At 43.0% G+C, this 15,323-nt stretch overlaps 1 protein-coding gene across 1 annotated transcript in view; it reads left to right on the top strand.

The window, feature by feature from the left end:
- oxr1a (oxidation resistance 1a) overlaps positions 1–12,494 on the top strand; it is a 95,570-nt gene extending 83,076 nt beyond the window's left edge. Inside the window, exon 3 of the mRNA XM_061717901.1 lies at positions 12,364–12,494. Coding sequence (XP_061573885.1) covers positions 12,364–12,494 — 131 coding nt within the window. The remainder of the gene's footprint in view (positions 1–12,363) is intronic.
- Positions 12,495–15,323: the final 2,829 nt, after the last annotated feature.

Genomic DNA, 15,323 nt, shown 5'->3' with positions numbered 1-15,323 from the left:
ATAATGCTTTGGGGGAAACCCCAATTAAGGCACAGAAAAAATATTGAGATATATATCGAGTATCGCCATTTAGCTAGAAAATATCGAGATATGACTTTTGGTCCATATCGCCCAGCCCTAATATATGTATATATATATATATATATATATATATATATATATATATATATATATAGATAGATAGATAGATAGATAGATAGATAGATAGATAGATAGATAGATAGATATATAAATATATATATATATATATATGCATTTTTAATATATCATATATATTTATTTGATTAATACTCTGTGTGTGTGTATATATATATATATATATATATATATATTATTTTTTTGTTTTTTTGTATTTTTTTTTTATATATATTTTTTATTTATTTATTTATTATACATTTTTTTTTAATGTGATGGGGAGTGGGGGGTCGGGGTGGTGGGTATGGGTGAAGGGTGACATCCGCTACTAGTTTAAACGCGAAAAACACAGGGAAACGCACATCGAGCACACAAGCCTTGGAGATCTGTAAGAGAAAAAAACAAACAGACACGAGAACCATCAGAGACACAAACAGCAACCATTTCAGGTCCCTGAGACTGAATCAAAACTAGGCTACTGTGATTATCTGTCCCCCAAAACTGTGGAGTGAGTATGTAGGTGAGTGAGAAGGTGTGTATGTCTGTGTAACTGCCACCCCAGGCAGCGCAGCGAGCCCACGCCAACGCGGGAGTCCCTGGGATGTTAAAGTCGGTTGTCCCTGACTGAAATGTGTCCAGAGCTGTTGAACTTTAGCTGTATATTACAGGATTGATCCCCAGAGGATGAGGCCCAGTCACGTCACTCGTCCCCTGAGTTTTACACTAGCACTGTAAAGCAAAGAGAAACAAGAGACAACAAACTTAATCCAACGCTTAAAATATCATCACCCTGCTGAGCATGCTGGGTGTTATGTAAACTTATAAAGATTAAAGTAAAAGCCAAGAGGGCAGAGCAAACATCCTGCACCCTCTGTCGTCTGCTGATCATTGTTGATTGTTGGAGTTGGTGTGTGCAGTTGGTTGTAGTTCAAAGAAGGATTATGAACATTCACTTAAATCCCCGTCGGCAAGTCAGACCTTGAAGAAAATTGGAATCAGCAAAGGAAATTTCAGCTGATGCATCTTTATCGAGCATATAGCTGGGAATGGGATCAGAACTCCAAATAAAGTTACTTCACATCTAGATGGTGTCATTATAAATATTTAAGACCAAACACAAAAACAGTCTGAAAGTTGTCTGAAAGCCGTTAAAAAAATGATGAAGGATTTCTCGCACGACATTTATTGATTTGAGGAGTATTAAAAAAAAAAATCTGTTAAATAATTAAATTTTGAGAGTAGAACGCACTATGATGCATGGACTCATCTCAATTTTATTTGATGTGATTGATGCATTTTCCATTCTGCAGTCATAAACAACACAGCGGAGGTGCCATTACATTTGGAAAGTTGAAGCATGGGACTGGCATTGCTGTGTGTTAATTAACCTTTATGATTACAATAGTTCTGTATCTATTCCAGTGGATTATTTCCTGCCCTTCAACTGATCAGTTAATCAGCTAATTGCTTTTTCTCTGAGTCCAAAGTATCAACACAGAGAAACGTCTCTTGACGAGGCCAATATTGTTCTTCTTTTCTGAGGCAGCTTGCAGCTCTTAAGTGCTTTTTATGTCAACACGACTCAACAGCTTAAAAAAAAGGTATTTCCCAGAAGGTGAATGTACAGACTGGTCCACCACTGTTGTGTTGCCACACGGTTTCTCTGCGTTTAAATGAACAGCACATCTACATTTATTACAATGTAAAGACTGCAGTTTATACCAACCAGCAACAGTACAGGGTTCCTCCATTAAAACTAGCTTTTTGAGATGATCAAGTGCAGTTTGACTCTCCTTCTTTTCAGTTCAAGTCCTTTTATCTTTGTTCAGCTCGCAATCTAAGGAGTATCCACATGTGCCTGCAGCTGCTTCTCTGCAGGTTGGACACACGTGCAGCATTATTATTGACAGAAAAGTGTATCTAATATGTCACCTGGGTATTTACGGTCATAGCGTGTATTTACTGCATCCGTCTGAATCCCCTCTCCTGCAAAGACTGCAATGAAAAGAAGTTTAGTTCCCTGAAACCGGTAATATTTCTAGTTCTGGAGCGACACATGCAGTGAGCCTTTAACACTTTCTCAAACATCGTTCCCTCTGTAGTATCCACACAACCCACAGCACCAGCAGGGGGTTTCCCACACACCATCAGCTAATGTTGACCCTTTCTTCTGCCAGTAGAAAGACCTTTGTGACCCACAGAAAAATACTCTGCTCACAGAATATGAGAATGCTGCACCATGCTTTTCTGCAGCTTGTTAGGCATTGTAGATGAATTCCTCTTCTCCTCATAGAGGGCAACTCGCTACTAAAATGAGAGTAATCCTGCACACGTCACTGCCTGGCTCTCAGCTAACCTTTTAAGCTGGGATAAAATATTGTTTATGGCCGAAATATTATTGCACTTCTTTATGCAATACGATAATTGTTGAATATTGATATTTAATTAATGGTCTTGCGCTTCAGATTTTCCTGCTCCCAGGGTCGATACCTCTGTGAGTGGCTCTGAACAAATGAATAAATGAAACTAGACCAGAAGGTAACAAGCCAAAGAAGAAGATAAGGTCAACTGTAACGGTTGAGCATATTTGCATGGTCTGCTGGCTCTGATGGTACAGTATCTCTGGACAGGTGCTCACAGCTTTTGCTGAGCAGCTTGCAGGGATCTTTACAGGCATTTTCAACCTGTCCCTTAACCAAGGTGCAGTCCCAGTGTGCTTCAAGACCACCTCCATGGTGCTATTGCAGAAACACTCCTGTCCGACGTGGCTGAATGACTAAAGCCCTGTAGCGCTGACATCCATTGTTTTGAAGTGCTTTGAGAGGCTGGTCCTGGTACTCTCCCACCTGGAGAACAACAACACTTACGCTAGACTGCTGTTTGTTGACTTCAGCTCAGCGTTCAACACTCAATCCCTCCAAGCTCATCACTAAACTTGGTGATGTTGGAATAAACATCTCCCTCTGCAGCTGGATCATGGACTTTCTGACCAAACGGCCTCAGCATGTTCGGTCAGGCCTCAACCCCTCTACCACCAGCTTACTCAACACTGGTGCACCACAGGGCTGTGTGCTGAGCCCGTTCCTCTACTCCCTCTTCACCCATGACTGCCTATATATGGACCTATATATGGATCCAGTTCCATCATAAAGTTTGCAGACCACAGTGATTGGACTCATCAGAAACAATGATGAGTCTAACTACAGGGCAGAGGTGGAGCACTTAGCTACATGGTGCGCTGACAACAACCTGCTCCTTGATACCAGCAAAACCAAGGGGCTCATAAGGCGCTTATCCACTAGTACCTACTCAGCGCACCCCGACTCGGGACGCCTCGTACCGCCTCCACCCGCGTTTGTCCTCGTTTGTTTTTCGACACCCAGGTGAGAAGTTGGGGTGAAGCTTCTGTAATGTACCTCGATTGCGCAACCCCTTTGTTTGTGTGGGCGCTGATGAGAAATCAGCTGGAGCCGCGAGTGGCTCAGAGTAAAACAGAGCTCCTGTGGATCTGGTTGTTCCTTATTGCCCGTCTAGATCCCTTTTTAATTCTCTCCTCAGCACCAGGTTTATGAACATCTGCACCTCAGAGTTGGATCACCAAACAGACGTTTGCACTGTATAATAAAATCGCTGTGAGTCGTTCTCGTGCTAACTCCCCGCTTCCTGATTCAAACGTCTGACGACCCCGCCCCCCGACCAATTGGTGGCGTGGAGGGTGGTGACGTCAGATACAGGGCCAACTCAGCACGCTCAGAACCTCGGCAGAATAGTTACAGAAAAAGTATCTACTCGGCCAGCCTTTACCCGTCTCGGCCCGTAGTGGAAAAGCGCAAGACGGGGGCATGGCGGGTAGAAGCGCGCAGAGTAGGTACTAGTGGAAAAGGGCCAATAGTTGACTATATTGTTCATACTTTCTCTCTATAGTCTACATATTGTTCATACTACATCTTATATTACCCACCTGTATATTATTATAGCTAACTTATCCCAGCTCTTTACACCACCCTTCTGTACATACTCTTGACTGTATCTACTCTTTATTCTCTACAAACTGCACTGCTGCTTTTGCACTTCTGATTAGATGCCAAACTACATGTCGTTACTATGTGTTTTACATGTGTAATGACAATAAAGTTGAATCAATCGATCAATCAGTTTCACTAATGGCCCCAATAAAAGGCATCACAAAAACACCAGCTGTTAAGGTCCAAAGTACATACCCACTTCAACATCTGTAAACAGATCAAACATTTTGTTTTCTTAGTTAAAAAGTTGTTTGTGTTTAAAGCTGAATAATGTTGCTCTGCGTGTCACTAAATATTTTCCCTCTAACACCACAAAGTAAATGCCAAAGCGTATTATTTTAGTGTGCTGTGTAACGAGCCTATTATGTCTTTACCTGATGTCATATTGGATTTCCGATTAAACGTACAAGTGAGCTAATTCTGTTTTGAAAATGTGACTTCAGTATTACTGTTTTTTACGGGCGATGGTATGCTGAGCTGGAGGCTTTTACTGCCCGTGGATGCTGGAGCAAACTCTTATTTAGCTCCATTTGATGCCCAGTATCTTGTTAAAAAACTGTAGATGTATTTATACTGTACATGAAAATTGTACCAATTTAGTGCTTAATGAGTTATTTAGCTGTGTTGAAGTGTATACTCCAAATCAGATTCACAGATTTCAGCTTTAATGGGACCAAAATTAATCATCTGACATAAAAATACTGCGAGGGGGGTGAAAAAGGGGGGATAAATCGATGCTTTCTCTCTACAGTCACAACAAGCACAAACTGTTCCAAGCTTCACTAGACACAAGGTCGAAATGTGCCCCGAGCCAAATGTATTAAACCTCAGTGAGATTTCATCTTCTGAGGCCGTCCTCGGTGTCCACAAATTACCAGGCTGCCGTTCCCCCCCCCGGTTCCCTGCAGACGTGTGAAGAAAAGTATCCAGATTGATTGACTGGTGCTGAGGAGCACCTGTTCGGCATGGCGGTGGTGCAGAGCTCTCGCCTCCCCTTCTGTTTACAAGAGGGGTTTCTAAAAATAACATCTGGGGAGGGCTGGATATAGCCAGCAGGCAGGGAAAACAAGGGAGCACAGCAAAATTGGCTGCTTGTGTATTCTATTTGTCCATGAGGGAATGTTTGTCAGCGAGCTGCCTGCTTGGGTTCTTCATGTGTACAAAGTGAAGGGGGGGCTGTATATTTAGCCGCCGTGATTCATAATCAGCACGCTGCTCGGGCACGGATCACAGCGTGTTTCTGGAGCCGTACGGCAGCATTTGCATGTAGCGCTTGTCTAAAATGGTCCAGATGAAGTCGTCTGCGGCACTAACTGTTCATTCGAGCGACGCCGTTTCTTCTGCCAGTTTTTGTGATCGTACGAGACCGTAGTGTATCGTTGGATTTGAGGGGCTGATCGAGGAGTCTGCGACTGTTCTGTTCATCCTTGGCTGTTTGATTTCCTTTTGTGCAGCACATGAATTATTTCAACAACAAGAATATTCCAGTTGCCCAGTGAAACTATTTATCCGAGCATGGCCTTGCATCGGTTCTTTTACAAGATTCATTCCTCATCCTGTTACTCTGAACAGTGTTATTTATATATTATAATTTCTAGAAGGTTTCTACACATTTACTGGAAGGTTTCTACAAATTTACTGAAAAGCGTCCACCCTTTTCTGACCATAGCTGTAACCCAGTCCCAGGCATTTGCAATGTATTGTTTTGGTTTACAATATCCTCTCCATTGTATTAGGGCTGGGGATCGTTTAAATGTCAATATTCGATTCCGATTCTTAAGATTCAGAATCAATTATCATGCTTTGATTGGATTCAATTCCGATATTGATTTGGGTTAGTGTTATTAAAAATGTTTCTTCAGCTGTTCCCTGAATTATATGACTGTGTGGTTATGCAACATATTAATACTAGTATTATATTGAGATTAAACAGCAAATATTGGCAGCTAATGATGCTGTAAGGACCAATCAGCTCCCAGAATGCTGATAGAACTGCTTTCAGAAACATCATGTGGGGCAGAATTACAGAGGTAGGGCCTCATGAAATCGGTTTTATTTTTTCCCATTTTTGAGAATTTGGTTTTTAGCATTTTATGCAAATGTAACCCAAAGACAATATATAAAGCAAAGACACATTGACAATGTATGCAATTATAACTGAAAACTTTAATGTTTTCATACCTTTTAACATATTTAAAGGCAAAAACCATCGCACTAGTTATGCTCGTGTCCAACAAAACATTCCTTTTTTGGGCATAAACAAAAAAATACCAAAAGTTGTAATGTAATGATGAAAAAAACAAACAAAAAAAAAACGATCTTTAGACATACGAATCGATTTTTAGGAATTAATATGAGAATCGATTTTAGAATCGGAAAATCGATTTTTTTCACCACAGGCCTACATTGTGTACATATTGATTAAGTCATGCTTTGGAGCAGTTCTGAATGTGAAGAAAGAAAGATTTCAGACTGACAGATTCAAGCTTTCATGTGACAGTAGGACACTTAAAAAAATCACAGCGTTGTGCTGCAGCAGGACGGACTCCCTCTGCACTTGAGAAGTCAGCTCACATTTTTTCACATGTAGTGAACCGTGAGGAGGACGAACGTTCAACAGTAATAGCTGCTGTGTTTGTGGCTGCACAGCTCCGACCCACGAGGTCTTGAATGCATCCGTTTTGGGTTGTTTGGTGAGTTGCTGACAACGGCGGGACCTCTGGTTACTGTTTTCATCCCACATTTGTGAGAGGCATCCTTTGTTTTTCCTGATGCACAGCAGCTCCTTTCAGTGTTTGTCCACCGTGTGCCCCGTCACACAGATGACATGCTGTTCCGACACTGAGCAAATGGAAAACAACACATTTTTGTTTTTCTGGGGGAGAGTTGAACAGCAAAGTCGATAAGTAGTAGCCATTTCTTGCCCATGTTGGTATTTTCTGCACAGCCTCTGCGTCTCAGCGCTTGTGATTGTTGCGTTTTTACAGGATCTTAAAACGCTGCCTCGGCACGTGGCGTACTGTGGTTATGCAGAAATCAAGTCCTGTACATACTGTATGCTGCCTCCTCAGGGCCTTGGGTCCTTTTTAATACTTGATGTGACGCAAGTCAACAAACAAGGGCAAGTACAGTCATACGTGTTGGTTACTGGGTTGAAATATACCTATAAAGCTTTAAAACATTACCTCCACTCACATTTATAACCACGCAAAGAAATCATTAATCACCCTTATAATTTACCAAATCAAAACGAATGGCTCATTTCTTGGTTTGTGAAGTTCACTCACATGTTGGAGCTCATCAGTTCAACTTCCTTGCTGCAGTAAGTACAGTAGTAGCATGAACTAATTAATCAATTGGTAAATCATTTGCCATCTTTAGATAACTTGCATCAGCCAATTAATTCACAGCCTTTAGGGGGAATTATTTCTTCAAACCAGTAAACTAAAAATGAATGGAGACACATTTGCTGTGCAGGAAGCCTGTGTGGCTGCAAGGGAACCATATTTTGATTATCACTGGAAATGTCCTTTTGTTATTGGATCAATCCCACCATCACACAGAGTTCAGATCACATCTACAAATGCAAACAGAGACCTAGATTAGCAGTTTTGTCTCAAACATTATTCATTGCAGCCCATAGTAGTTGACCAAAAGTTCAATTCAGTACTTATTATTAATCCGCAAAGGGAAATGTATCTGAATCATGTGGACTGCTTTTAAATTCAACCAGAGCGTTCTGAAGCAGGTTTCCTGCTATGGGGCCGTGCTTCACTGCATGTCTGCAGCGTGAATAAAATGCCTATTTCTTGTGTTCATTCAGGGTCAGGTGTAACTTCAGACCAACAACCCACTCCTCCATGCAATTACTCCCCCGATGCTTTTCTCTTTCAATGTCTGTCTCTTATGCTTTGAATAGTGGAACATTGCATAAAACAATTTCTCTTCCAATATTTGCTGATATAATGTTTATGGTTCTAGAAATGACTTGATATCCAGCTGTTCTTATTTGCATTTTTTATGAGACAATGATTCAGTAAGTTAGAAATGATAGCTATTCATTAAAAGTGCCCGCTAACTGCGCTGTCCCTTCATAAATTCAACATCATCTGAATCATTTGGAATCACTTCAGCAGCATCCGCATGTCAATTTGATGGCACTTCCCAAATAACCGGCAGTTGTGGTCCACATGTGGAGACCGAGTTATGTTTACTTGCAACAGTTAAATATTTAAAGGCATGTGTGCACATGTCAAAAAGCAATAAAAGCATAAATCTTTCCTGGCTTTCTACTTGGTCGCCTTCGTTTCTAACGAGAAAGCATGAAATCGTAGTAATGACGCGTCTCCTCGAAATAGCAACACACACCAGATCTTTCTGCAGTCCTAGTTTTGATTTTCCCAGTCGAAGTGCTCATCCCTCTCTGCTTTTCATTTAGATGATGAATAATTGATGTGAAACGTGCCCCCACTGAGCAGTCACTGTTTTGTAAGTTATTTAACAAAAATAAATCCTGTAGTATTTCTGGAGTACATCCCAGAGTTTGACAGTTATTTTATAAACCCAGTTATCCTGGAGGGGACGTGTCCGCATGTTGCTGGTAATGTAGCTACGATATATCGCCACAACTCAATGTTTTTACTCGCCGTAGTTCACAATTTTTAAAGGTCTGCAACTGAGGAAATGATTCAAAGGGTTGAAAGATAATGAGGAAAAATAGCGACTGATTTAAACTTTTATTTATAAATCCTATAATGGTTGAGGAGCATCAGTTGTTCAGTTGTGTGGTAGTTGTTGTGTTGGGTGCTCTGCTAATTCACTAAAGAATCTTATGTTTCAAAAACGTATTTTGTGAAATCTTTAAAGAACCCTGGTGCCAAACATGTCAGTAGAAGATTTGCAGGATACTTATCAATAAATACACTTTTAAGGACCAGTTTTTACATTTTTATTGATATAATGTCTGTATGTTCAGTAAAAAATAAAGAAAATATCTACAGTAATCTGGGATATTTTTGCTGAAGCTTTTTTACTTGGTGTAAATGAACAGATCTTTAAGGCGGACCACCAAAGGACCAGCAACTACCGTTAACATCAAGTAATGCGTTTGCATGCACTCAATAACCCTTTTAAAACCCGAATATTGGCAATAACCCGACTTTGCACGGGCATGTAAACACCAATAACCCCTTTGAATAACCTGAATTTGCTCATATTATATGAGCCCTGGGTTACTCCTTTTAAAACACGAATATTTGGTCATGTAAACGCCAAACGGAATATCCCCATCAAACGGAACAGGAATTTGTTTTCTGCACATGCTCTGTTTGCAAGGAATCCTGGTCTTTTGAGTCCAGGAATTTCTTATAAACACGGAGAAACACAAGACCAGGAGGAGACTAATCACTTCATAAATGTAATGGATATGAACATTTCTGCATTTGTAGACGGTAGAAAGTACCGGGATAGCCAGATTTACAAGAAGGTGAGCGAAAAGTTGCGCGAAGCAGCATTTGTTTTGAATTTGGATACAGGAAGAAGAAGCAGAAATGACGGGAATTGCGTCATGACGTTCTCCACGCGTCGCTGGTTTGATCCAGATATCCCGAATGATTAATTACCATGTAAACGGAATATTCCAAATGTTTTAGTAACTGGAATATTAGCAATAACCCGAATTTTGACTGCATGTAAAGGTAGTCACTGATGAGACATTTCCGGATGGTTTCTGTTCCTGCTGTGACCCACGGAGGTGTCAGTCTCAACACCTTTGGCATTTAAGACAGATATTATTACTTTGTACTATTACTATGTTGTTCGAAAAGATGACACAGTTTTCTTTGGCTTTAAGGAAATGTCTCGCGCATGCTTTGGTCTAAATACCACAAGGTTATAGCTCACAAACCCCCTGTTCACCCATCTCTCCATCATTGTTCATCAACTCAAAATAAAGTAAACATTCATTTCAGGAAAGACCGTGATCTGCACCGGTTACTGTTCCCGGAGTGGGCGCTTTTTCACAGATACAATCAGTGACTGGAGTGGGGGTCTTGTCAGGTTAAGTTCAAGTCCATTTCAGCAGAGTTAAGGTGTAGAGTGTGGGACTGCTCTTCACCTGAAGCAGCAACCCCCGCCCCGTCTTCCTCCTCACTTGTTGTCAGGCAGTCCTGAGCCCAGAACCAGCCCTGCTGGATGACTCATGTCTCCCAGCAGCGAGCTGCCTTCAGGAGTACGGATAAAGGCACTTATTGATCACGGCAGCAGCTTGAAAAGAGAGGCATGTACAAGTGTCTGAGGTCTGTGGGTCAAAACAAGTTTGATCTAAACCCACCGTCCAAACTCTCACCTTACAGCTGATGCACAAAGCTTTATACGTCATTCTCCAATGCATTTAACTAATTTTCTTTGTTGAAGTTGAGACCAAAGCCAGACCTTTTTTGCAGCATCTGCACTCCCCAGAGTCTCCTCCGCCTTTCTTTCATCTCTTTGCCTATCTTTTGCCTCTGTCTTTCATCTCCTGGCCTTCAATATTCTAGCTAGCATCGTTCCTTCACCTCCAGGCCCTCAGCCAGCCCCCGCTCATCTCCATCTTCATCTTTCACATCAACTCCTTCCATCGAAGCCCAGAACCTGCTCCATCCATCCACTATATTATATATTTATTTATACATTTGTAGTTTTTCAGGGGGGGGGGGCAGCTTAAGTTTAAGAGGCTGGTGATGAACTTTATTACTCTTCACTCTTTTCTTTTTGAAATTCCCTGTCCAAGCATTAGTTTCTGCCTTGCAGCTCTTTCATTTCATTTTCCATCCTTGTAACTAGGGATGGGCGGTATGGACTAAAAAATTTATCACGATTATTTCTGGCATTTATCCCGATAACGATAAAAATGACGATAAAAAAAATACCAATTCAACTCCACCTTTTTAACTATGAATCTATCTCGCTCTCAGATCCGCCATGTTTGTCATCAACGGGAATTTATCTTTCTTTCTTTCTTTCTTTCTTTCTTTCTTTCTTTCTTTCTTTCTATCTTTCGTTCGTTCGTTCGTTCGTTCGTTCGTTCGTTCGTTCGTTCGTTCGTTCGTTCGTTCGTTCGTTCGTTCGTTCGTTCGTTCGTTCGTTCTTTCTTTCTTTCTTTCTTTCTTTCTTTCTTTCTTTCTTTCTTTCTTTCTTTCTTTCTTTCTTTCTTTCTTTCTTTCTTTCTTTCTTTCTTTCTTTCTTTCTTTCTTTCTTTCTTTCTTTCTTTCTTTCTTTCTTTCTTTCTTTCTTTCTTTCTTTCTTTCTTCCCTTCCTTCCTCCTTTCCTCTTTTCTCCCTTCCTTCCTCCTTTCCTTGTTTTCTCCCTTCCTTCTCCCCTTTCCTTCCTTCCTTCCTTCCTTCCTTCCTTCCTTCCTTCCTTCCTTTCTTCCTTCTTTTTTACCCTTCCTTCCTTCTTTCCTCTTGCTCTCTCCTTCCTTCTTCCCTTCCTCTTTTCTCCCTTCCTTCCTTCTTTCCTTGTTTTCTCCCTTCCTTCCTTCTTTCCTTGTTTTATCCCTTACTTACTTCCTTACGGTATATCGTGAACGGTAAAATAACGCCCATTCCTACTTGTCACTTCTTTGAAGAAAGGTGGGAAGAGTAACTGCAGGCGTGAAAATACCACACTTACTGTAGAGCAAACCTTCATCAGCTGTCACCATTTCTTGCAGCATCCCTCCATTACCCAACCAGCAGAACGCACTAAACCCTCCCTTCATCTTCACCCCCCCACTTTGTTTCCTCTCTTCCCAGCTTTAGCTTCCCCTGCTTCCCCTTTTTGAAAAGTACCTGGTCCTCTTTCCTCCCGGGCTCTGGACCAAAGCGGCGGCGCCCCGATGGAGGTCAGCCCGGTCTCTGTCAGCCGGGAGAGGAAGGCAAGGTGAAGCGTTCTCCACGGCCGTCAGCGCGCCGCGCGGCAGGCTAGGAGGAGACGAGGGGGGAGAGAGAGAGGCAGAAGCAGAGCGAGGGGAGGACGGTGTGATAGAGAGAGAGCAGAAAGCAGAGGGAGAAACCAGTGAGAGGGAGGGAAAGTGGTCCGGCGCTCTCAGCTCACACCGCTGGCTCGCTTGCTCACAGTTGACGGATGAGCTGTCTACCCACGGGGCTGGGAAACGGCAGCTTGTGACAAGCTGGGGGAGAGAGGAACATGAATGTAATGCGTACCTTGCCTCGCTTGCTTTCAGATACCGGCCAGAAGAAGACTCCAGAAAAAAAGGATGGGAGGCGCATGTCGTTCCAGAGACCCAAAGGGACCATTGAATATTCTGTGAGTAACGTGCAGATCAACTCTGATCCCTCCGTCTTCATGTCCTGATGCGTTTTTCATGCTTTTCTTGCTCTGCTCCTGTGCTGCTGTCTTTGTGAATCTGCTGCCGCTTCCCGTCTCTCGCTCTAACAAGCTCCAACAATATTCAAGACGTAGCAGTTGTGTTTATGTTTTGCAGAGACACTGTGTCTAACCATGCTTGGTAGCTCGTTACAGAAGAGGGGGAGCATTGTGTGGCTTTTGCTGGTCTCACACGTGTGCGTCCTTCCTAAACTGTTTACATAAAGAGCAGCTCTGTGTGCAGAGGTGTGTGTGTGTGTGTGTGTGTTTAGATGTGTGTAAAGAGCCATGCATGGTAGCTGATGAGCTTTTTCTGAAACTGTGTATGCTGCTCTACAATGCTCAGCCCCATTTTGCATGTTGATGTTTGGGAAGGAGACGGGGAATTGTTGGGAGCGCGTCTCCTTCCTCCAGCTGGACCCGAGCAGGACACGCAGGCAGGAGTGTTGGCAAGATGTGGATTTGTTTTTTCCACTCACTCTCCGTGCTGGAGATCAGCGAGCATTCCACCACACGGCTCTGCAAATGACCTTCCAACTGCGTTGTCATCTCTATTGATTTAGCTGTTGTGTGGTAGATGGAGGGGGTGGGTGTGGGGGGGGGGTTCTGGTTCCCTCGCATGAACTGAAAACAGAACTCCCTCTGCTTTGCCTGCTTGTGTTCTTCAAATGACCCTGAAATCCAGCTGCAGTCAGACTGCTTCTCCTCGCCTCTTTCTCCGTGGCAACAGAGGAAAGTGGCAGGCAGCGCTGTGGCTCGGCTCCGGCCGTCTGCCTGTCTGCTGCCGAGGGAGGAAGGAGAGAGGAGAGGAGAGAAGGATGGAGAAGGAGGGAGGGAGGGATGCTTCGTGCTCTATTATTGTCACTCCTGTTCATCTCGGTGATGCCGCTGCCGTCAGGTCTCTCCACACACGGCTCCGTCCTGCAGGATCTGCAGCACCTCTGGCTGTACCCGCACCTCCACCTCTCCTGCTGGCCCCACCTGTCACTTAGCCCAGACCTATTGATTGACAAGGCTGCTGTTTACCCCCACCAATGCTTGAACAGCCTCACCTGTTACCAGGATATTTGCTGAAGTCAAAGCCTCGTGTCGCGGCCCTAATACCAGCAGAGCCACGCAGAGTAAGCAAGACTGACAGCTATGCAGGTGCTAAACAGAAATCAAATCAAATCATTCCCTCTGCATTCCCCACTTATTACCCCCCTTACTTATATTACTGATAGTGTGATGGATGGATTGAGAACTGCCAGGGATTTTATCCTGCGGATCAACACGCTGCAGCCGCATGCAGCAGGAGGACGGATAAGCGAACACGGAGGACGGGTCTCATTGATTGAAACGTGGCTTTATCGTAAACTCATCTCCCGCAACAGGAAGACAGATGTCAGTGTTTCCGTTTTTCATCCTCCCGGAGATAAGTTCATAAATATCCTCTTGGCATCCACTAGAAAAGTGAGGATCCGTCCCTCGTCTCCACCACTTTACCTCACACAGACTTGTAAGAGAAATAACCTGTACGGCCGGGAGCCGTCTGCCTAGACACTGATAACAGCAGCCCCATCAACCAATCAGCTATCGGCTGACCTGCATCCAATTAAAGAAGTCTTTAAGGTCTCCGGGGTAATGAAGATAGACGAGCAGACTCTCCGACAGAAAGAGGCGAAGGGGAGCACTGAGGGCGGCCACGTGAGCCCGTTTAAGTGGCCTGGGAGGACACGATCAGACAAAAGGCGGGCTGAGAAAGTGCAGGCCACAGGTGTTTATCTGCAGCCACATGAGGGTCCCGACCCCGGGACATGGATAGTTCAGTCAGGGGTCCCGTCTAGGGGTTGGTGGGAGCTCCTCACTGGGGTGACAAGACGAGCCCGAGGGGGTTTGATGTCTTGTTTTACTTTTGTTGCATTGTTCTCTGTTTTCATTACTTACAATAATGGTGCTTTTTGCAAGAAAAGGTCAGTTGATCCTTTTCACAGTTATTTGTGAAAACCTGCGAAATGGCCCAAAAAAAACAAAGGAAGACGTGCAGGTTATGTTGCAGGCTGCAGACAAGGTGTACCCCAATAACCTCGTTTCTTGTTTTCTCTCCTGAGTGACTTGGCCAGGGTGCAATAACCTGCTGAAACCTTTTGTTGTGAGTTTGAAAGTGTGAATCATTACGAAAAAAAGTTTGATTTCAGCACTTTTTAATATCCTGTATGCTTCTTAACCCTGTGATACCGGATGTATCATATTTGACCTCTGCAGCAACCCCATACTCAACAAGGAAAGAAAACATCTTTTTCACAAAACAAATCTTAAAAAAAAAGTATAAACAACTACTGTATTTTCCGCACTATAAGGCGCACCACATTATAAGGTGCACCTTCAATGAATGACGTATTTTAAAACTTTTTCCATATATAAGGCGCACCGCATTATAAGGCGCACTAAATATATGGTAAAGTACCGTACTATAGTGGCTGGGGTTGAGTTACGTATCTACCTGATGGAGCTGCGCTACAGGAAATGCTACAAAATCCTACAGCAAATGCAAATGCAAAAAAAAAAAAAACAAGAAGAAGAAAAGTACCGTATGTCAAACTTTATTAACAAAATAAAAACCAGCTTTGCTCCGTCTCGTCAACGTCTCCATTATGCGAATCAGCGTCGCTGCTGTTGTCTTGAACGTCTGTGACGAGTCCTGACGTTTTTAGGACTGTTACTTCGGCGACACTGACTACATTACCCACAATCCCCCTGACTACAGTAACAGAAATTACCGTAATGATCATATAATGCGCACTGCCGGATTTTGAGAAAATTAAAGGCTTTTAGGTG

This window comes from Cololabis saira, chromosome 3, assembly GCF_033807715.1.
Source record: "Cololabis saira isolate AMF1-May2022 chromosome 3, fColSai1.1, whole genome shotgun sequence".
Taxonomy (NCBI): Eukaryota; Metazoa; Chordata; class Actinopteri; order Beloniformes; family Belonidae; genus Cololabis; species Cololabis saira.
Note: the sequence above shows the minus strand (reverse complement) of the source record. Positions and strands in the feature narration are given on the sequence as shown.